We start from the raw sequence: 19,062 nt of genomic DNA on the forward strand, positions 1-19,062 counted from the left end.
TTCTTCAAGTTTATTTACGGGATTCAGCCCACGATTCTCATTCATCTATCTTGACCTAACCTAAATCTAAGAAGTGAAACCTTGTCTCTAACAATAGCTACTGTGCTTTTTAAAGTGACTCATGACTCATGTATAGTAAGTAGGCCAGTCACCCAAATTGATTGCAACATACAGAAACGAATAAAGTAGGTATTGTGGATGTCACTATCAAGTCCTTTATTGATACCAAACCAAAACGAATAAAGTAGGTATTGTGGATGTCACTATCAAGTCCTTTATTGATACCAAACCAAACCGGTATAAGCAAACCATATGCTTAATCGGAACAAAGTTACTGATCAGATAAATGAGTTTTAATTAAATAGTTCCATTTTAAGACCAAAAAATGCAGAGATTTAGATCAGAACTGGAACTGCATCTCCGGAGAGTAACCAAGAGCTTCAAGGTTTGCAGCCATGGCCTTGTTCATGGGCGGTGGTCCACATCTTAGGATCTGCAATTCAAACATAAACCGTATTAAAAGATTGCAACACCATCAAAATTACCTTTTGTCACTGTTGGTATTTGTTTCAAAACATTGAAGAATTGAATTGGTTGAGAAACAGTGATGATGGGTAAGTTCAAGATCAAGAACAGAGGAAGGTAGGTTTTGCCTGAATATCGGATGCTGGTGCAGGGCAATGAGCCTGGATCATTTCCTTGGTTACAAATCCAACACCACCATCCCATGTTTCAGGAGGCTACTCACATTGCCACATAAGATAATACCAAACCACAAAGAGAATAAAGGTATCAGAAAGAATTTTAGTTTTTGATGAACATTCGGTTTATGTGGCTCACCTGGTTCAAAACATAGTAGATTTTGAATTGATCTGGGTAATTGGAGGTAAGACTATCCAACTCATCCTGAGAAAAAAAGAAAGTATTGTGACTCACATAATAGAGTTTGAAGATGAAAGTATAAGGAAACGCAAAAGCTTGTTCTCAGACTTATCAGAATCAGCAGGTGAGAGTGAGAGACATTTTTACCTTTAAGAGAATGTCATCGTATGTGACATTAGCATAAATGAGGTGCACCTTTGTCTTGTCTGTTGGGTTCTCAAGAATCGCTCTTGCAACCTTTCACAAATGCGAATCAAAACGAGTTTTAAACATATGCACTGGCTTTAAATAAATAAAAAACTAAATAAAACGCAAATGTATGAGAAGATACTTGGAACATGGGAGTGATGCCTGAACCTCCAGCAAGCATTCCAAATGCCCTAAACTGACCTGGCTGATACTTGAACCTTCCCTGGCAAGTAAAAAAGTAACAAAACAACAAAAAGATTTGAGATTCAAGAAGTATCTAATAACAAAACATCTAAGTTAAAAAGTACCTTTGGTCCCTTAACAGCAAGATGGTCTCCAACACGCATCTCCCTGAAATGATGAGACATCCTTCCTTGCGGATACATCTACTTTGGCAACGGGAATTTCCAGCAATTTTTAGTTGAATTAGTGCAAGTAATATATATATATATTTTTTTAAAGAAGAGTCAAGTATAAAGCTGAGAGAGTAAGCATATACACCTTAATAACAAGTTCAAAACGTCCCAGGTCAGAGTCCAAGGTTGTAGGAGTGTAAGGCTTAATAACTTCCTCTCCTTGAGCATCCTTTCCCCTGTCGATAAAATAATATTCATTATATTTCACCACAGCATTCATCTAAGCTCTCTAAAATGAATTTCAACACAGGAAAAACCTAACTTGCAGAAAGTTTAAATTTTGATACGAAAGTTCAGGCCAAACCTGCAGCTGATGTGTTGACCAATGGGAAGACCCAAGACGGAGGTAGGAGTAGGAAGCTCAAATACGAACTTAGCCACATTGTGACTAAGTTGCTGCTTCTTAACAAGCTTAAACTCCTTGAACTTCTCTGGATCCAAACACCCTACGAATCAACAAAGTTTAATCAATCATTCAAGTATGAACCCGTATCAAAAAGAAAGGCTCAATCTTTCGTCTGCTGTGACCTTCTAAACAGATTGAATTCTACACAAATCTTCGCCTAAGTTCATGGTAATAATCACTCAGTCCAGCTACGCATTGTTAAACTAAAACCCAGAAAAAAGTAAGTATTGAAAGGTTGTGACTTTATGATCGAACCTCTACGTTTCTTGGAGGAGGAGGAAAGATAGTAAGCAGCACCGGCGCCGACGGCGACGAGAGCGACGAAGATACCCAAGAGAATCTGAGGATCTAATGTTCGGAGGAACTCGATATCCATGGCTCTCTTAAACCCAAAATGCAATTGAAAGGAATAAAATAATCAAAAATAGCTCAATGAGAATTGACAAGTAAGAATAATATATAATAAGGGAAGAAGAAGAATAAGTATGTTTAGTAGCAGATTCACTTCTTGTCCGAGTAGTCTCTTTCCCTTGTTGTCTATGGTCTGAGATCTGGTAGACCTAACCTTAACTCCACCAGCACGTTATACTTGCCTTGTTTGCAACACTTTTATTCCTTCTTAAAGATTATGCCCTTAACTTTTTCAATTAATTACAAAAATTGTCATTACCTTTTTAATTTTTTTTAAATGCTTTTTGGATATTGTAAGCCCAACAAATTAACAATTAGCATTTTTACCAAATTTGGTATATAAATATAAATATAAAACATAGTACATAGAAACTCACAAATTTTCGGATTCAAATCAAATAAATTCTAAGAATATTCTCTATAACCTCCATTTTCGTAATTGCTACATACAATAAATTCAAAAGATAATATATAGAAACAAAATTTTCCGATTTAACTAAATTAACTTGATGAACACACAGAGAATATATTATGTTTGACATGGTAACTGAAATACTAACTTTAAAAAATAAAGATATTCGATAATAAAGATAAGATCCCCCAATTTTCTCCCCAAGTTTCTCCTACAACCTAAGTACCTCGCTTTAAATCAGATCGATAAACATAAAAAACAACTGCTAACAAAAATCATTAAGACACTTGATATACATTTTATATATAAACACATTTGTTATAATAATAAGTATGTCAAAGAAAACAAACTCGCGCTTTGAAAGCACGAATCAAAATCTAGTACACTAATTATATTTTATGTTGATCAAAATTAAAAAGAACTGATTTTTTTCTCAATTTTAAAATGACTAAACACCGTTTATCACTAAGACAGACACTTCATATATATTTCATCACAAGTTTGAAGTTTGTGGTTCTGTTTCAACTGGTATGATGCCTTGAGTAATTGTATTGGTTAAGATGGTATTCCAAACTTAGAAGAGTAAGGATTGCCACAAACTTATCCCAAAGGTTCACATCAGTGTATTGAAACCCGACCCGGACCCGCGGTTAAACCGGTAAACCCGGTGACCCAGAAAAAAATTCGGTTTGAGTTTTGTAAAAAATCTAATATTTGGAAACTCGCAAAAAGCCCAGTAAAATCTGGAACCCGACACCGGTTGAACCACCGGTCGAACCAATAAATAATTTTTACTTTTTTTAAGTTTTTAATTATGTTTTTAGATTATGTTTTATATTCTAAGTTTCCAATTAAAAAGTTAGGTGCTGACAAAAAAAGTTAGGTTTTCTTTTTTAAGTTTTATATTTGTGATTTTTTGATTTTGATGAAGATTTTACTATGTCATCTGAAGAAAATGAAGTGAACGATAGTAGAGAGAACCAAAATTAGTTGATGTGATTTGGTGTTAGTTTATTTTTGTTATTGATATTTTATTACAATAATCTTTTACTTTTGATTTATTTTGTATTTGAAGTTTAATTTATTATTAAATTAGATATTTCAATATTTATAAATTTTATGTCATGATTTTTTTTAGATGTCGTAAATCTTAATTTGTTAGAGAAAATTTTAAATAGTCTAAACTATTTTTTAATATTTTGTATGTCAAATAAAAATAAAAATATAAAAACTAAAGTTAAATATTTTATAAATGTTTTTAAACATAAAATATATACATATCCAAACTATTATTTTATGTTTTAAAAAACATTTAGAAAATACTAAACTTTAGTTTCTATATTTTTATTTACATAGCTGATATATTATTATATAATAAAATTTATTTATTTATTAATCCGCGGTCGACCCAGTAAACCAGCAACCCGATAAGTCGTCCGGTTCAGTATCCGGGTCGGGTTTAAGAACATTGGTTCACATGTTTGGTATGTGACTCAATTCTTCTAAACTGAATCATACACACATGCTTCAATGGTAGTATTGCCTTAAAGAGATGAGAAGGAAGAAGATGCTTTCTTCTAAGCTCTGCCTTACCTCTTTGTTTTGTGCAAGAGGAGAGATAATTCAAGAAGCACATCTACTTCTAAAGCATGCTTTCATTGCTTTTTAGATGCACAACAGAGTTTCTTAACCATTTGTGGAAGTGAAACTAAAAAACAAATAACAAAAGGGTATTGTAAAATATTACTCTCAGCAAAAATGTTATGCTACAAGGTTCATGTATCTCCTCTACGGGCTGGATCATGGTCCGTGATCGGAGGAGGATTTCTCTGCTGACGTTGAGAAGCTAAACGCCGTTCCAGTGGAGTCTTCCTCTTGCTGATAACAAACCTATTCACTCCTTTCCTCATCGGCATTATCGACGGGAAGTCTTCGTCCGGGATCTGACTCAGCTCTGATATGTTCTTGATCTCAGCCACTCGCTTAAACCATCTCTCCGCTTTAGCTTCCTCTGACATGTCCAACAAGTCTGGCTCCTTCACTAACGACCCCTCCAAGCTCTTTTCGTTTCTCATCTTCTCTGCCATTGGTTCAAGATTGTTGCTTGAAGGTTCTTCTTGTACAGGGACTGGAATAGTATCCGTTGTTGTTGTTTCCTCTGGCTGTTTGTGTTTGGAGAAATAGTCAGGTGGGAAAGGCACAAAAGGGACGAAGTCTGAACCTTTTGTTTCGATGGAGATGCGTCTCTTGTTTGCTGGAGAAGTCAGTGAACGGTCTTTCTTCCTGCTCACCACAAACTGATTCTCTCCTTTCCGCATTGGCATTTTCTCAGGAGAAGTCTCTTCCTGTAGATCTGACACACTGTGCAGTTCTGTGATCCTCTTTAACCACCTCGCAGGTGTCTCCTCTGATTCTTTCTCATCTCTTTCAGGTTCATCTGTTTCTTTGCCAGCAAGACTTGCACTTGACTTGTCTGAGACACCGTCCATTTGGTTGTTGGCGGTCAGTGATTCCTCCTTATCAGGCTTCTTTGCAAACATATCAGATGGTAGTGGCACGAACGGGACAAAACCAGAGTTAAGCACCTGTGAAGAAGCATTCTTATCATCAGATCGAGAAGCAAAAGAGGATGTAGAACCAAGAATCTCATTCAGGCTCCTATTGGTTTTAGCACCATCCGTCTCAGCAGCATTAGGCAACCTTCTCTCAAGAGGTGTTTTTCTCGTGTTGACAACATATCTGTTCACTCCTTTCCTCAAAGGCATAACCTCTGGGAAATCTTCATCTGTATCAACACTGTTTGCATCAGAACCACCTTGTGCTACTTTACTAAACCACCTCTGTGCTTTCTCTTCATTTTCCACCAGTCTTCTCTCAAGTTCAGGATCCTTGGCTGAATTGAGTGAGAAGTCCCCGGGTCGTTTGCAGTCGCATCTTAAGCAGGCTATGTTCCTCCCATAGTTGTAGAAATCGCATCTGATGAGTTAAACAAACTGTTAAACACACTATTTGCAGTGCAATTGAGGATAATGCAGCAGAGAAAATAAATTTTAGTTGCTTACTGGGGACACTCCCATTCACTGCCAGTTAGCTGTCGCTTTGGTCTTGCTTCAGCACACTGAAAGCATTTGACATTTCTCGCAAAGTTCATGCCACTGCACCTGTTTCAAAAAGTTCCCTCACCATATGAACAAGATGAAACAAAGACAGTTACAACTTACTGACTTCTAGCTCTAAAGATACAATCTAACAACCCCAATTACAGTGTACAGTCAATCATACACCAATTCAAACTCAGATTCTGAAGAACTTTATTCTTATATCTTTAAATAGAAGAATGCCACTGAGAATCCAAGAAACTCATTCATACCTCAAGCAAATCCAGTCACCACGTTTCATCTCAACGTTTTTCTGAAACAAACCGAGTGCTTGTCCATGTCTATCCGAGAACTGATTTTTCACTTTGCCATGAACATTAGACTCGGAAGAACTACGGAAGCTCATCTTTGCTATCTCGCTCAAAAGCTTTCGAACCGACGACTCCACACTCTCTCCCTCATGATGTTTCCTTCCCTCAGAAGAAGCAAAATCCACAACATAGCTCAAAAGAAGCCTCATCAAATCCACCGTACTCGCCTTATCCACACCCAATATCTAATACACACAATCCCAACATCATCAACACGAGGTTATATTATATCTAAGCTGCCACGTCACCATCAAGTACTAAAAGAGTAACCTTTTCGCCAGGATAGAACTTACATTACCACTTGTTAAGTAAAGACTCATCCTTTTGAGTGAATCTTGACCTGTCCTGAACAAGAACGGCTTCCCATTCTCCACCACCACTTCAACATCTCTCCTCGAAACCATTCTAACAACATCCATAAAAGAACCTGAATTAGAGAGAGAGAGAGAGAGATCAAGGACACACAATAGAGAGCGAACTTACGCAAGCAACTCGGGTCGATCACGAGCTAGAGATAAGCATGCGAGAGATGGAAGGATGAGTTCATCTGGAAACTCAGGAAAGAACTCGTTTTTGGAAACGGAAGTTAGAGCAGAGTCTGTGAAGTAGCCAGCTTCGGAGAGAGATTGGAGCAGCTCTGTCCATTCGGGTAGACGGTTGTGATAAGAAGGGGCGGAATCGGAGTCGGAGAGACGGACTCGGTGAGTGTGGAAACGTCCGAGAGGTGTCGTGTGGATAAACGGCAGCGGAGACACGGGTAGGCTCAGAGAATGGTGATTGGGTGAGATAACGGAGGGATGAGGAGACGCTAGGCGGTGGAGACGACGGAGATTGGATAAGCGGAGGCGACGGAAGAGGAAGAGAGGAGGAGGAGAAAGGAGAGAGAGGAGTCTCGTGGAGCTGTTCATCGTCTCCACTCTTCGGTGGCCGTTTCCGCTCGGCGAAAGATAGAAAAAAAATGGGAGATGAAATATTCAGTTGGGCCTATTTGGGCTCAGATGGGTTTAATGGGCTTGTCGTTTTGAATGTTTGATTGCTTATGACTCTTTTTATTATTGTGAAGATTTGATCAAGGTCATCTTGACTTCTGAAGAGCTCTTTGGACTGAACAGCATCACAATTTATTAAAGGAAGCTGTGCATACTCTTGATGCTCGGTGTTTATTAATAACCACGATCAATAAATGTGAAATCATATTAGAATCCAACGGCTACAGAACTTTCATCAATGTTTTAGATAAACAATGTAAGAAACTTAACTCGTTTATATACTAGTAGTTTGTTAGTTTCAGAACGTGTAACAATACTACTGTATAAGACTTTAAATTGATAATAAAAAAAACAACTTTAAACTGAAACATATCGTACTTTAAACTAAAGTAAAACTAAAAGATATCCTAATACCCTATTTCAAATGATACTTTTATAAAACATCAATGATTCAATGGTGGTAAAACGGAGAGAATAATTATATTTTTCGACTTGGGAATCATTGTGGTGTGGATTAGTTGCCGATCACTGCCGTCAACTTTTGACTAATGCTTATTTTGATTTATACTTTTGCATACAGTAAACTATTTACATTGGATTAACTATTTTTTTCTGGATCCATGTGGACTAAAAGTATTGGTGAGTGCGTGGACAATTAACTACTTCGATAATGACGTTCAATATAGTCAGTAAGGTGTATATATATAACCTCATTAATTCGCATAAAATTGTAATTTATCATAACGGATTACTATATTCGCTCTGATGTAATATGTTAGTTCTATGTCACAAGTGCAATAGACTAGCTAACAACTTTGACATTATTTACAATTAACTTATACATAGAGAGAGACTTTATGTCATTACCTCATGAGATAAAGCCTTAAATTCCTCAAAATTAGTTAAAGTGACCTCTTTATTATTAATCAGGAAACTTTCTCTAAGTGAGTGTAATTAGTGTAATTTCTCATGATTACTCAAACTTTAATTATATGATTTGGAGTTTCGAATTATCCCTATCTCTGTCTCTACCTTTTGTTTTATTATGTTTCTGTAAAAAGATTTGTTAGACTACTAAGATAATATTTAGTCGATTGGTTTGTGATACCATGGTTCCTAAGCATATCTTTATTGATCCATTTTGTAGTTTTATCTTTCATATTAATTATTTTTACCCCATGTAAATCAATATTCCAAATTACAGTTCCAAGACTTTCATGGTCATTGGACAAAGTTATTCCATGGTCGAAATTTTTATTTGTAAAATGTCATGAAACAAGTACTAGTATTATACTATTATTCAAGATGAAAAAAAAGTTGACCTATAACGGTTCAAGGATTTTTTTGAACTGGAAACAGAATTACGTGACACATGTTAGGTAGGAACACGATCCGCTCGTGTGTAACAGTTCATGATGTCGTCATTCCAGGTCGATACTAGCCTCTCTTTTTTTGGTTTGTTGTCAGCAGAAAGATTTTAAAATAGCGAAACCGTTCCCATAACCGAAACTCACATAGAACAAGATACTATACTTTTCTTTCGTTTCTAACGTTTCTTTGTACTATGTTTATTTTAGTCTTTGTTTTTTTGTTGAATTTAATTCCATATTGGGTTTCAGTTACGGATTCCCCTCCGTTTTAATATTTCAGACGTACTGTTTTAAATTACTACAATTAACAAAAGTTAATTATTTTCTCTAAAGATAATTAAATTATTGTTTTGTGTCGTCATATCAAGAATAGAGTCAGCTGTGGCGCATAAAAATAATACATTCAAATATGTGACCACGAAGTTCTAATATATAACCAATTTTTTAAAACTTGCCATCTGTTAACTTTTAACTAATTTATTTAAGAATCAGTTCTTATCTTTTTTATTTAAAAGTTAAGATCCAGTTTTTTATATTCCGCAGAGAACCTCATCCTAAAAACATCTATTAATCATGTTCTTATATACACATTTATAAATGTTAGAGCATGATTAATCTCGGCCTCTTATTTAAGGTTTTTAATTTATGATTTAATATTTTTTTTACATTTTTCGGTTAACAGACGTCTCTTATATCTTTTATTTAAGAGACGGTTCTTAATATTTTTTAATTAAAAGTTAAGAACCATCTCTTAACCGAATCAAAAAATGTCAGTTAAGAGATCGGCTTAATCATGGCGTTATAGAGAAAAGAGAAACTGAGAAAGGCAATTTATTTCTCGTCCTTTAAGATATTTTCTTGCTTTGTGTCCAAAACAGACAAAAATTGACTGTTGTTTTCCCCGAAATTAACTCAAACACAGACGTTCGTACGATGAACACGTGCAATATATGTATGTATGTATGTAATGGTAGAGCTACACGAGCGGTTCAAAAATGTTTTTGGAGTTTCCGAGACTGTTAGTCTGTGGGGCCTATAGTTATCGAACCCTCAACATGCACGAGCGGTTCTCGTTTTGCATGCAACAACACCACACGTACCCACCGACTTTTTCAAAGCCTTACTTTTGCACGTGTGGAGAGAGTGTGTACTAAAACTAAAAGTATCATGTTAACCGAAATTTTCGTTTTAAGTAGAAAATAAGATATTGATGTGAAGAAAAGTGAGCATAAGTTCTTTCTAATGTATAATTTGCAAGAAAAAAATTTAACAAGCAGCTCCTAAAGATATTGATGAGAAAAATTTCATAGTGCAATCGAATTTTCAAGACCCCCAACGACTAGAAGTATAGTACTTAAAATGATAGATCGTACGTAAATTATGAGGTCCATAAAGATTATAGAAAATACAACATTTGATTAAGTATAATATGTGATAAAATTTCCTCTACACATTTTGGTGTGTGAATAAACCAGCTATCAAATTTCTTTTGTCTCAAGTGCTTTAAGAAAAACAACTTAACGTCCATTGTTTTACCAAAAAAAAAACTTAACGTTCATTGTTAAAGTATTCTTATCTATTTTTTTTCGAACAACAAAGTATTCTTATCTATATGATGTAAAAGATAGTATATTATTAACTTGTAAATAAATGTCACTCAAATTTCAATAAAAAATAGAGAATCTATCTTTCCTCTTCCACCATATAAACAGTGGAAAGCCATTCAATTGCTCTCACTCTTTCTCTCAGTCTTGGTTTCTTTTCCTTTAATCCCTAGCCCCAGAAAGAAAGAGAAAAAATGGATCCAAAACTCATTGAGAAAGTTCTAACAGGTAACAAAACCATCAAGCTCTCAAGAAGATTTGAAGAAGCAAACAACTTCGGATCTCCACCAAACTCGCACACTAACCTCTCTCTCGCTAGAAACCATCTCCACAACAAATCCTACTCAGTCTTGGAGAGGGGTGAAAACGAAAATAGTTTTAAAAGGAGGGGCAATAATGGAATGAACAAAAAATTATGCTCAAGAGGACACTGGAGACCAACAGAAGATGCTAAACTCAAGGAGCTTGTTGCTCAGTTTGGTCCACAAAACTGGAATTTGATTGCTCACCACCTTCTTGGTAGATCAGGTACATTTATTTACTTTTATTTATCTGCTTATTATTACCTCACTTTCTCTCAAAATTCCGTGAATATAAGTATTTATATACTCCCTCCGTTTAGTTTTAGGAAAATGTTTTTGTTTCAAAATATAAATAATTTTCATATTTGTAAGTAACTTTTACATTTATTGAATACAGTGTGACCAATCAAATTAAATAAACTTATTTTTTATTGGTTAAAATATATCTAACCTATTTATTATAAAATACTTTTTAAAAACATAATAATTTTTTTAATCTTCGTGATTTTAGCCAAAACTACTTATATTATGAAACGGATGAAGTATATTTTTAGAATTGGTTAAATTAATTTTGTATCAAAAACTCCTGTTTTTTTTTTTACAAATGAGTATTTTTTTCCATTTGACAAAAAGAGATTTTCTCCAAAATTAATGATATTGACATTTTTAATGACTAGGAGCTAACGTCAGTGACATATTTGAAATTAACTAATTAAGTTTTTAAAGGGTAATTAATGTCGCGTATTTGATTTCAGGCAAGAGTTGTAGACTGAGATGGTGTAACCAATTAGACCCAAGGATTAACAAGAAAGCCTTCACCGAGGAAGAAGAGACGAGGCTTTTAACTGCTCATCGAGCCTATGGCAACAAGTGGTCTTTGATCTCACGTTTCTTCCCGGGTCGGACCGATAACGCCGTCAAGAACCATTGGCATGTCGTCATGGCTCGACGGACTAGAGCAAGTGAACGACAACAGGCTCTTCATGCACCGTCAGGAAACGCAGAAATGACGGTCTCGTCTGTGTACCGCTATAATCGTGGTGGGTTCTTCGGTAGGGTTGCGGAGGGTACTTTGGTCAACGAAGCAGATGACGACGATGGTTCAGCTGTCTCTACTTGTACGACGGAGCTCTCTCTCACTCCGCCTTCTTCAACTCACCAGCCACGCTTCTTGCACGACGATAATACCCTTGCATCAGGTAACACTTTTATGTATATGTTTGCTTGCTTTTTATTACGTTAGTACTTTGTCTCTTTTTAGAAAGAAATTATCTTACGACATTCTTGAGATATTAAAAGTATAGAAACTTGGAATGTTTTTTCGTGTTTTCTTGAGAAGCATTTCGTGAATCTAATTATCATCGATTATGATCGACTTATACTTTAATCGATATTCACTAAATGATAATTTTGCATACATGCTATACAACCGACAACGAGTGACCACTTCGATAATTTTCATGTATATGGCAATAATGACAAATTTGAATGACAATAAAGAAAGAAGCAGTGTTTTACATTGTAATAGTACCTTTATGTATATTAATATAAGAAACTATAGTACAATGTCACCCTGCTATTTCAATACAACAAATTCACGTGGGAGTTAATAAGAAAATTGTTTTGATAATCTTACAGGTAAAGATGGTCAGTGTGTGCAGATAGCAGAAGTAAATGGCATATGTAGTAATAAGATGGACCATCAAAATCACTACACAACCACAGTCAGTGAAAGGGAGGTGGAGATGAAGACGAAGAGTGGCTTTTACATCTTTGATTTTCTTGGAGTTGGAGCTTCTTAATTAATTATATGAGGAATTAAGGTCAATGATAAGGGAACTAATTGTGCGATAAAGAAAATGGTTTAGGTTCTTCTGTTTCACCGGGTTATTTCTAGCCATGTTTGTTTAAATTTGAGTTTGAGCTTTCGAACAAGTTAGCTAGGGTAAGAGGGAGGGGGAAATCAAAAGCTCTGCTGCTTTACTAATTAAGTTATATCATTAACCCATTACAAAGCCTATATTTCTTAATATACCCAACAAAATGCCCCTTTTCTGTTCGGCTTGGTTACATGAGACATAGCTACTCTCAGACATGGCATATTCACATACTTCAAAATGTTCAACCAATGGAAGGGAACAAGCAAGGGGTTTCAGAATTCTGTAAATTGTGATGAAAAAATGGATACTATGTTATCATGCAAAGAAGTATGGTGCAGTTGTTCACCTGAAGGATGATAGACCTCAAACTTCTCTCGTCACTTTGCATTGGCAAATAGAAATCAAGACCACAAACTTCTCTGCCTTGCTTTGTATGGGACCTCTTAATCTTTCATGGTATTTATTGTAATTGCATTGCACAACAAACAAACCAAATATTGAATTTAGATAAGTTTAATGATGACAAAGATACTTGACCAATATTGTCAATACCACAAAATAATCGCATGGGAATAAGATACATCCTCCATATTAGACCAGCATATAGTTATGTTTTTCGAGAATTAAAACCGTAAATCCAATCCACAAAACCTTATTTAATCAGAAAACCCCAACAAAACAAAAAATATTTAGAAACACAAATAAGATTTGAAACAATATGTTTCAAATATAATGATCTCCACACTTGGTAGTAATTCATCAAACTCATTAGTTGAATCTCCTGCAGTTTCTCCTGATTTGACCAGCACTACCGGTAAGCACATCAACGGCTCCCATCTTTATCATTGCTCTAACAAACTGACGTTTGAAGAAAGCATTGTTGTTTGCATATCGAGCCACAACACCACGAGTCTGTCGGTCTGTCGCGAGACGCTGGTCAACCTGGAACACTCCTCTCTTTTTACGGAGCTGCTTGAAGAATTGGTTGTCGAACCTTAGTGGAGTCGACTGGTCTAGAGAAGCTGTCGCGCTGTTTGCACATGTGTTCCTTAAACTACATTACAAGACCAAATTATGATTAGTATTTCTGTGAGTTAAAATAATAATTTTTGTTTTGCATGCAGAACTAATTTGCTTAAGTTACTTTTCAGGGAAACGTGCCAAACTAATTGATCAAAGAAAAACATGCAAAACTAATTTGCTAAAGTTTTCATGGAAAATTTAGTTTTCGAACTTTAATGAAAAATATGTCCTCCAATTAAAGAACAACTATTTTATTACTTTACATTTAATATATATATATATATATATATATATATATATATAATATAATGTCAACCACAGAAAATGACATATTTTAAAAATAATTAAAACTGGGTACATTTTGAAGATTTCAGAATTTACAAAATTAACATTTTTCAACTATAACAGGATAAAAAAAAAAAAATCTTCTCAAAGTTAGAATTATGTTCCTTCTTATGTAATTTATTTATATTTTCAATAAATTCAATCTTAATTTATTTCTTGTCAATACACTAAACTTAGTTATGGCGGGTATGTCGTTCAAAAAAAAAAGTTATGGCGGGTAAATGATTGAACTGAGCTGGTTTAAAAAGTACCTGGAAACCAAAGCTGGGTCCATGGCCGGGTCAGGTCGTCCGGTTCCTTGGAAATTCGTGAACCTGTCACTGAATAGACCACAGTTTCCCTTACCAACGGTATGTGCACCAATAAGAGCCACAGCGTCGAACACGTTCATCCCTTTGTCCGTGAACAAACTGACGGCTCCGGCGACGGAGATTGTTGGACCCGGAAGGGCGACGTCAACATCGTTTGAGACCAAACCATCGCGCCTTCCCGTGGGAATGCTGTAGCTTGGGCCTCCGGCTAAGGCCACGGAGTCACGTGTGGCTAGTGTGATGATGTCAGCGCATGAGACCGTGGAGGGGCATGCGGCCTCTAGCTGAGCCTTGATCTGGTCGATCAAAGCAAATTCTCTAACGCTTCCGTTTGGTCCGGCCGTTTTCTCAGAGTTGGGTGCGTCAATGAGAAGGGAAGCGTCGCAGCCCTACGAAGAACGAACAAAAATATTAAAATAAGGTTAGCCAGACTAAACGATATGATATGAATCTTGTTGTAAACAAATGCGAATAAAACTCGAGAAAAACAAAAACAATTAGAAAGTAAAACTCGATTGAGGTAGGGTGTGTATATTAATTGTGTGAATAAATAATTTATAAGAACTGTATTTATATAATATCCAAACCTTGACATTTTCTTAACGAAAACTTCTTTATCTACAAAAACGTTTTTTCTGTTCTTAAAAATTATAGTGTTTCAAGATTTAAAACACTTCCAAAATCAATAAACCTCGTACACATCATATTATGATAATGTTCTTTAAAATTTTCACTTTATATACAAATATGTTGCTTCCGAACAAACTCATTATCAAAATGTTGACATATAATTTATTGAATATGTTTGAGCCATATCAAAATGATATATTAAATTCTTACCCTAACGAAACAGTCGTGGAAATGCATACGGAGCAAAGCGGCTGTGACTGTTGGGTCAACACCAAACCGTTGGCGCACAAGATTGCGTACGATGGTCTCGGCTTGAGGGCATGACCGGCTATAAAACCCGACCCGTAGTTGAGCAAATGCGATCGGGAAAATAAAGAAAAGCACAAGAATAGAAGAAAACTTCATCATTTTTGTAGATAAGAAGTTTTTCTTCTAATGGAAGGAATCGTAAGACATTGGAGATCAACCATAACGTATATATACTAAGAACTCAACCGACGTGAGAACAATTCAAATTTATAAAATTAATATATCTCTTCATATGTGCCGAATACATGTGAAAGTCAAAGGTTATAATATTATTGAGAGAATTAAACTTTTTGCAAAGACGTGGGAGCAACTTTGTGAACATTCCTTTGCTATGTTATAAATTATTTATACATTATATTACATGCTGAAAATTTGATCCAGCTAAGTAGATAATAGTATAAGTGTAATTAATTACATGGTCGATAAGGTGGCAGTATCATCGTTATCTATATCACTTTCAGTTTTTCTTTGCCGATTTCGATTTTGAAAGAGGTCAATAGAAATAAAGATTTATTTTAAATGATATATATGATAGTAAGTACTAGGAACGGATTTTCTTTAAAACCATTTGGCTTTATATTTAGTTTAAACTAATTGCATGTATATATTAATAAGACTTTTATATGATGATTGAGAATGATTTGATGGACATACAGCGGATTTAAGTTTTAGGCATTACCGTTAATTGTATCTGTTTCATTTAATTTTAGTCAATGGCACATGTACAACAACCGAATATAATTGCACCAGAACAACTTATGAATTGAGGCAATATTTTATTTTTAAAACTCCTTTTAATGGATTTTGTTCTAATGAAAAGACGACTAGTTAACGAATATATATATACATCAAAGCATACATATCACAACAAGTGTTCCATGTCGTGTACCCACAACAATGCTTAAATTTTGGATCGGGGATGTTGTATCATGAATATTCTTATACAACTAAAAATCAGTGTAAGCGACTGAAATGAAATATGAAAATGTTAAAAACAGAAAGAAACTTGTCTTGCTTTTATCAAAAAAAAAAAAAAAAAACTTGTTACTGAGAAAAGCGACAATAAGGTTTGGGAATAGTATTATTGATGCTTACATTATATGATTATCATTATTAATTCAAAGCCGGTTTCGTGGCGAGTTGTGTTAAGAAGCTGTCACGGCTCAGATGATTTGCTTGTAATGATCTGATACATTATGTGAACTCGTTTTTTCAAAACTATGTGCAAGTATATAGTAGTTTCAGCAGAAATATTCTGAGTTAGCTAAAAATACTTACACTATTTGAATAATGTGTTTTCGGGAAATTTACGTCGAAAAGAGGAAATCTAATTATACAAAAAACGAGTTCACTTACAACAAAGTTGTTCATCTTTTTCTGAATTGTATATGATTTGGATGGCTAAACCGAGTAACAGTTGTATGATAGTAATTGTAAAAAGGTCCAAAATATCGGGTTTATCTCCTTGGGTTTATCTCCTTGTAGTTCCAAAAAAAATAAAAAAAAAATCTCCTTGGGTTCAAAACCTTTTCTTTTAATGAATTTTTACAAAACTTCTTCACCTAAAATGCAACTGGTGCAATCTCTGAATATGGGGGTTTATGATCCATAAGGATTTTATTCCTTTCAGCTGACTCTCAATGCTTTCATCATCCAATACTTCGGGGTAATATCTCACTATCAAATTGGAGGAAGAAGAATCAAAACGGCTTTACTATGTTACCTCAGGGGAGAGTTTCTTGGGCTGCTGCAATGATGTGTATTGGGTTACTATGTAGCTTATTCTGAGGATGCATATATCGATAACTTTGACAACACAATTCCAAAACATATTAGGCGACAAGATATAGAAAAGACAAAAAGATTAGCTGAGTGCGAGAGGAGAAAGAACATGAAATAACATACACAAGAACCTATCAAATTAATACAAGAAAATATCTTTTTATTGCTTTTCCATTTCACTGTGGCTTTTTCAAGCTTGAGAGTGGATATTCTTCAGCTTCCTACGCAAAATGCAGCTAGAGAAAGAATGTACATATACATAAGTGAGACGACGACTGATTCAGTTCTCATCCTTACTCTACTTTCTTTCCCTCAGTTTTCATTGTCTATATCTGAATGCATACAGTCAAAATAGTAATAGAAGAGAGAGGGATAACTTCTGATTTAGTCACAACCATTTAGGAGATAATTTTTTATACAACAACAGAAGATGAATTGAGTCTTTTACAAGATTGTAGACTACATCAGTACATGAACACAAATCTATATATGGAACTGACAAAGGAAAGATTCTGCAATAAGATCAGAGAAAGGCACAACATATAAAACTGGCAAAACAAGTAAAACGAGGACAAAACCATGACTGGAAAACAAAGTGAAACTTTGGGGGTCATCAATGGCCTACGTGACCACGCCCGCCACAACTTTTGCACATAATGTTACCACTTCCACCACAACCTACATCAAAAGCAGCAAATTGGTTAATACATAACATTATATAACTCGAGCAAGAGAACAAAAAAAAAAAAAAGGCAGGATAAGAGAATTGACCTAAGCAACGGACTTTAACAATGATGCCTTGGCTCTCCATAATGGAATCAACATATAAGCCAGTCCCAGAGCAAGTGGCACAAAGCAATGCACCTTTAGCTTCGCAACAAGCGCAACGCCTGTTGTCACCAATCTCTCTCTCGGACATGGATAATCCGACAGGCTCATCGATGATCTCTTCAGGTATGGGCTTGTCGTAACAGAACATTGACTCGAGATTGCTTAATTGTCTGTTCACATCTCTTTTTAAACATGACTCAGCCTATATAATTTAAACAAACCATGATTCTTACTAATGCTAGTACTCGTAATCATCACCATCATCAAACAAGTCATGATGACATTTAGAATCTGCATTCAATTCAGATGCCAATAAATTTGAAATTACTGATGATATTAGTAAATTCGTAATCCAATTGAGCTTTCCACATCAATGAAACATATACATCTCAGGAGCAGAGATATTTAACCTTGAGAGATGAAGAAGGAGGAGGAAGAGAGCACACTCTTACGCGGGAACCGAATAATCTAGGAGGAGGAACCACGCGTCGAGTTCCGCCAACGAAACTCGATTTCGCCGGGAAGGTAGCCGGAAGAGCAAAATCTAAAGCGGAATTCATCGTCGACGAGATCGAGATTTTAAAATCGAATTGAGAGATGAAGAAGGTGGGTGATGATGATCAACTTTGGAGAAATCGCCGGTCATAACCGGAAAATACCGATAACGGTATCCGGTTCTCTAAACCGAGCCTATAAACATCGCTACTCGTAATATTATTTAAACCGAACCGATATGGGCCGTTGTAAATATGGGCTATTTTAGGGCCCAATAGAACATGTAATAAAACGAAAACTTGGAGAGGATATGGTTAGCTCCTTCTCTAATCCGAAGCTAGAGGCTCTCATACTCGCATCCACTGTAAGCAGTAAGATAAGGCGAAACAATGTCTGTGTCAGCGATCTTTGGCACCGGAATCGCCACCGTGGCTTCTTCCCCGGCTCTCCGCCAGTTTCAAGTTCCGAAGCTGGGAAACGGAGGAGTCGGAGGAGGATTGGGGATGGTGATAGAGTGTTCGTCGAGGCCGCAGAAGAAATCGACGGCTCATCACAGGAAGACGAGGCCGAAGAAGACGCAGCCTTGGGACATTAAGAGGAAGCCCACCGTTTACGCTCCTCTTCCTCCTCTCCCGCCGGATTGGTCTCCTCTCGCTCTTTCTTCCGACGACGGTGGTGCCACCGCCGGAGATTTGGTTTCAGGCGGTGCCGCCGCCTAGTTATGAGTTGTTGGAACCTAGTTGAGAAGTTATGTTGCTGTCTATTTCTGTTAATGTGTTTCAGTTTCATGCTCTGTTTCTTCTCATGGACTTTGTGTCTGTATCTACTTTGATACTTTGAAGCTTTCAAGCTTTTTCCTCTGTTTTTTTTTTGGTTTAAATGTCTAAGCTTTATGCCCATCACCGTGTAGTATGGAAATGATGAATGACGTTACATGATTTTTGCTTTATGGTTGATTGATTGCAAGAAGCTAGCTCTCATCTTAGTCCTGTGCTATTCTTTATTT

The 19,062-nt window shown here is 35.8% G+C and overlaps 6 protein-coding genes across 7 annotated transcripts; 2 read left to right on the top strand and 4 right to left on the bottom strand.

Moving 5' to 3' along the window:
* Positions 1-198: 198 nt before the first annotated feature.
* On the bottom strand, positions 199-2,466 carry LOC106332790 (NADH--cytochrome b5 reductase 1-like). Its single transcript, XM_013771283.1, has 10 exons — positions 2,399-2,466; positions 2,149-2,275; positions 1,792-1,933; positions 1,573-1,663; positions 1,380-1,457; positions 1,214-1,294; positions 1,030-1,119; positions 841-906; positions 654-740; positions 199-493 (listed from the first exon to the last, which is right to left on the bottom strand). The coding sequence occupies exons 2-10, from the start codon at positions 2,267-2,269 to the stop codon at positions 401-403; spliced, it is 849 nt and encodes a 282-aa protein (XP_013626737.1). The 5' UTR covers positions 2,270-2,275; positions 2,399-2,466; the 3' UTR covers positions 199-400.
* A 1,887-nt stretch (positions 2,467-4,353) lies between these two features.
* On the bottom strand, positions 4,354-7,115 carry LOC106336395 (zinc finger protein VAR3, chloroplastic-like). Its single transcript, XM_013775223.1, has 5 exons — positions 6,669-7,115; positions 6,479-6,590; positions 6,087-6,370; positions 5,779-5,877; positions 4,354-5,692 (listed from the first exon to the last, which is right to left on the bottom strand). The coding sequence occupies exons 1-5, from the start codon at positions 7,091-7,093 to the stop codon at positions 4,492-4,494; spliced, it is 2,121 nt and encodes a 706-aa protein (XP_013630677.1). The 5' UTR covers positions 7,094-7,115; the 3' UTR covers positions 4,354-4,491.
* Positions 7,116-10,278: 3,163 nt separating this feature from the next.
* Positions 10,279-12,463, top strand: LOC106333265 (transcription factor MYB23-like). The gene is made up of 3 exons (XM_013771734.1): positions 10,279-10,676; positions 11,206-11,649; positions 12,089-12,463. The coding sequence occupies exons 1-3, from the start codon at positions 10,343-10,345 to the stop codon at positions 12,250-12,252; spliced, it is 942 nt and encodes a 313-aa protein (XP_013627188.1). The 5' UTR covers positions 10,279-10,342; the 3' UTR covers positions 12,253-12,463.
* A 416-nt stretch (positions 12,464-12,879) lies between these two features.
* On the bottom strand, positions 12,880-15,063 carry LOC106333169 (peroxidase 57-like). The gene is made up of 3 exons (XM_013771646.1): positions 14,850-15,063; positions 13,950-14,398; positions 12,880-13,384 (listed from the first exon to the last, which is right to left on the bottom strand). The coding sequence occupies exons 1-3, from the start codon at positions 15,045-15,047 to the stop codon at positions 13,099-13,101; spliced, it is 933 nt and encodes a 310-aa protein (XP_013627100.1). The 5' UTR covers positions 15,048-15,063; the 3' UTR covers positions 12,880-13,098.
* Positions 15,064-17,113: 2,050 nt separating this feature from the next.
* On the bottom strand, positions 17,114-18,235 carry LOC106328811. 2 transcript variants are annotated; one of them, XM_013767331.1, is made up of 3 exons: positions 18,014-18,235; positions 17,502-17,763; positions 17,114-17,408 (listed from the first exon to the last, which is right to left on the bottom strand). In XM_013767331.1, exons 1-3 carry the CDS (start codon positions 18,119-18,121, stop codon positions 17,344-17,346), a joined length of 435 nt encoding a protein of 144 aa, XP_013622785.1. In that variant the 5' UTR covers positions 18,122-18,235; the 3' UTR covers positions 17,114-17,343. The 2 variants fall into 2 exon arrangements, with proteins under 2 accessions (XP_013622785.1, XP_013622784.1); XM_013767330.1 differs by having other exon boundaries at positions 17,972-18,229.
* A 133-nt stretch (positions 18,236-18,368) lies between these two features.
* Positions 18,369-19,005, top strand: LOC106328812 (50S ribosomal protein 6, chloroplastic-like). The gene has a single exon (XM_013767332.1). It carries the CDS (start codon positions 18,446-18,448, stop codon positions 18,773-18,775), a length of 330 nt encoding a protein of 109 aa, XP_013622786.1. The 5' UTR covers positions 18,369-18,445; the 3' UTR covers positions 18,776-19,005.
* Positions 19,006-19,062: the final 57 nt, after the last annotated feature.

This window comes from Brassica oleracea, chromosome C3 (assembly GCF_000695525.1).
Source record: "Brassica oleracea var. oleracea cultivar TO1000 chromosome C3, BOL, whole genome shotgun sequence".
Lineage (NCBI taxonomy): Eukaryota > Viridiplantae > Streptophyta > Magnoliopsida > Brassicales > Brassicaceae > Brassica > Brassica oleracea.

Coding starts and splice junctions, on each gene's coding strand:
- LOC106328812 (XM_013767332.1), top strand. CDS start 18,446: ATGTCTGTGTCAGCGATCTTTGGCACCGGAATCGCCACCGTGGCTTCT.
- LOC106336395 (XM_013775223.1), bottom strand. CDS start 7,093: ATGAACAGCTCCACGAGACTCCTCTCTCTCCTTTCTCCTCCTCCTCTC. Junction 6,371..6,478: donor TTTACTTAACAAGTGGTAAT/GTAAGTTCTATC, acceptor TGTGTGTATTAG/ATATTGGGTGTGGATAAGGC. Junction 5,878..6,086: donor GGTGACTGGATTTGCTTGAG/GTATGAATGAGT, acceptor TTTTTGAAACAG/GTGCAGTGGCATGAACTTTG.
- LOC106333265 (XM_013771734.1), top strand. CDS start 10,343: ATGGATCCAAAACTCATTGAGAAAGTTCTAACAGGTAACAAAACCATC. Junction 10,677..11,205: donor CCACCTTCTTGGTAGATCAG/GTACATTTATTT, acceptor ATTTGATTTCAG/GCAAGAGTTGTAGACTGAGA. Junction 11,650..12,088: donor CGATAATACCCTTGCATCAG/GTAACACTTTTA, acceptor ATAATCTTACAG/GTAAAGATGGTCAGTGTGTG.
- LOC106328811 (XM_013767330.1), bottom strand. CDS start 18,121: ATGAATTCCGCTTTAGATTTTGCTCTTCCGGCTACCTTCCCGGCGAAA. Junction 17,764..17,971: donor CTCCTTCTTCATCTCTCAAG/GTTAAATATCTC, acceptor TAAATTATATAG/GCTGAGTCATGTTTAAAAAG. Junction 17,409..17,501: donor TGTTAAAGTCCGTTGCTTAG/GTCAATTCTCTT, acceptor CTTTTGATGTAG/GTTGTGGTGGAAGTGGTAAC.
- LOC106332790 (XM_013771283.1), bottom strand. CDS start 2,269: ATGGATATCGAGTTCCTCCGAACATTAGATCCTCAGATTCTCTTGGGT. Junction 907..1,029: donor ACGATGACATTCTCTTAAAG/GTAAAAATGTCT, acceptor TTTTTTTCTCAG/GATGAGTTGGATAGTCTTAC. Junction 741..840: donor TCTACTATGTTTTGAACCAG/GTGAGCCACATA, acceptor CAATGTGAGTAG/CCTCCTGAAACATGGGATGG.
- LOC106333169 (XM_013771646.1), bottom strand. CDS start 15,047: ATGATGAAGTTTTCTTCTATTCTTGTGCTTTTCTTTATTTTCCCGATC. Junction 14,399..14,849: donor TCCACGACTGTTTCGTTAGG/GTAAGAATTTAA, acceptor CGTTCTTCGTAG/GGCTGCGACGCTTCCCTTCT. Junction 13,385..13,949: donor GACCCAGCTTTGGTTTCCAG/GTACTTTTTAAA, acceptor CTTGTAATGTAG/TTTAAGGAACACATGTGCAA.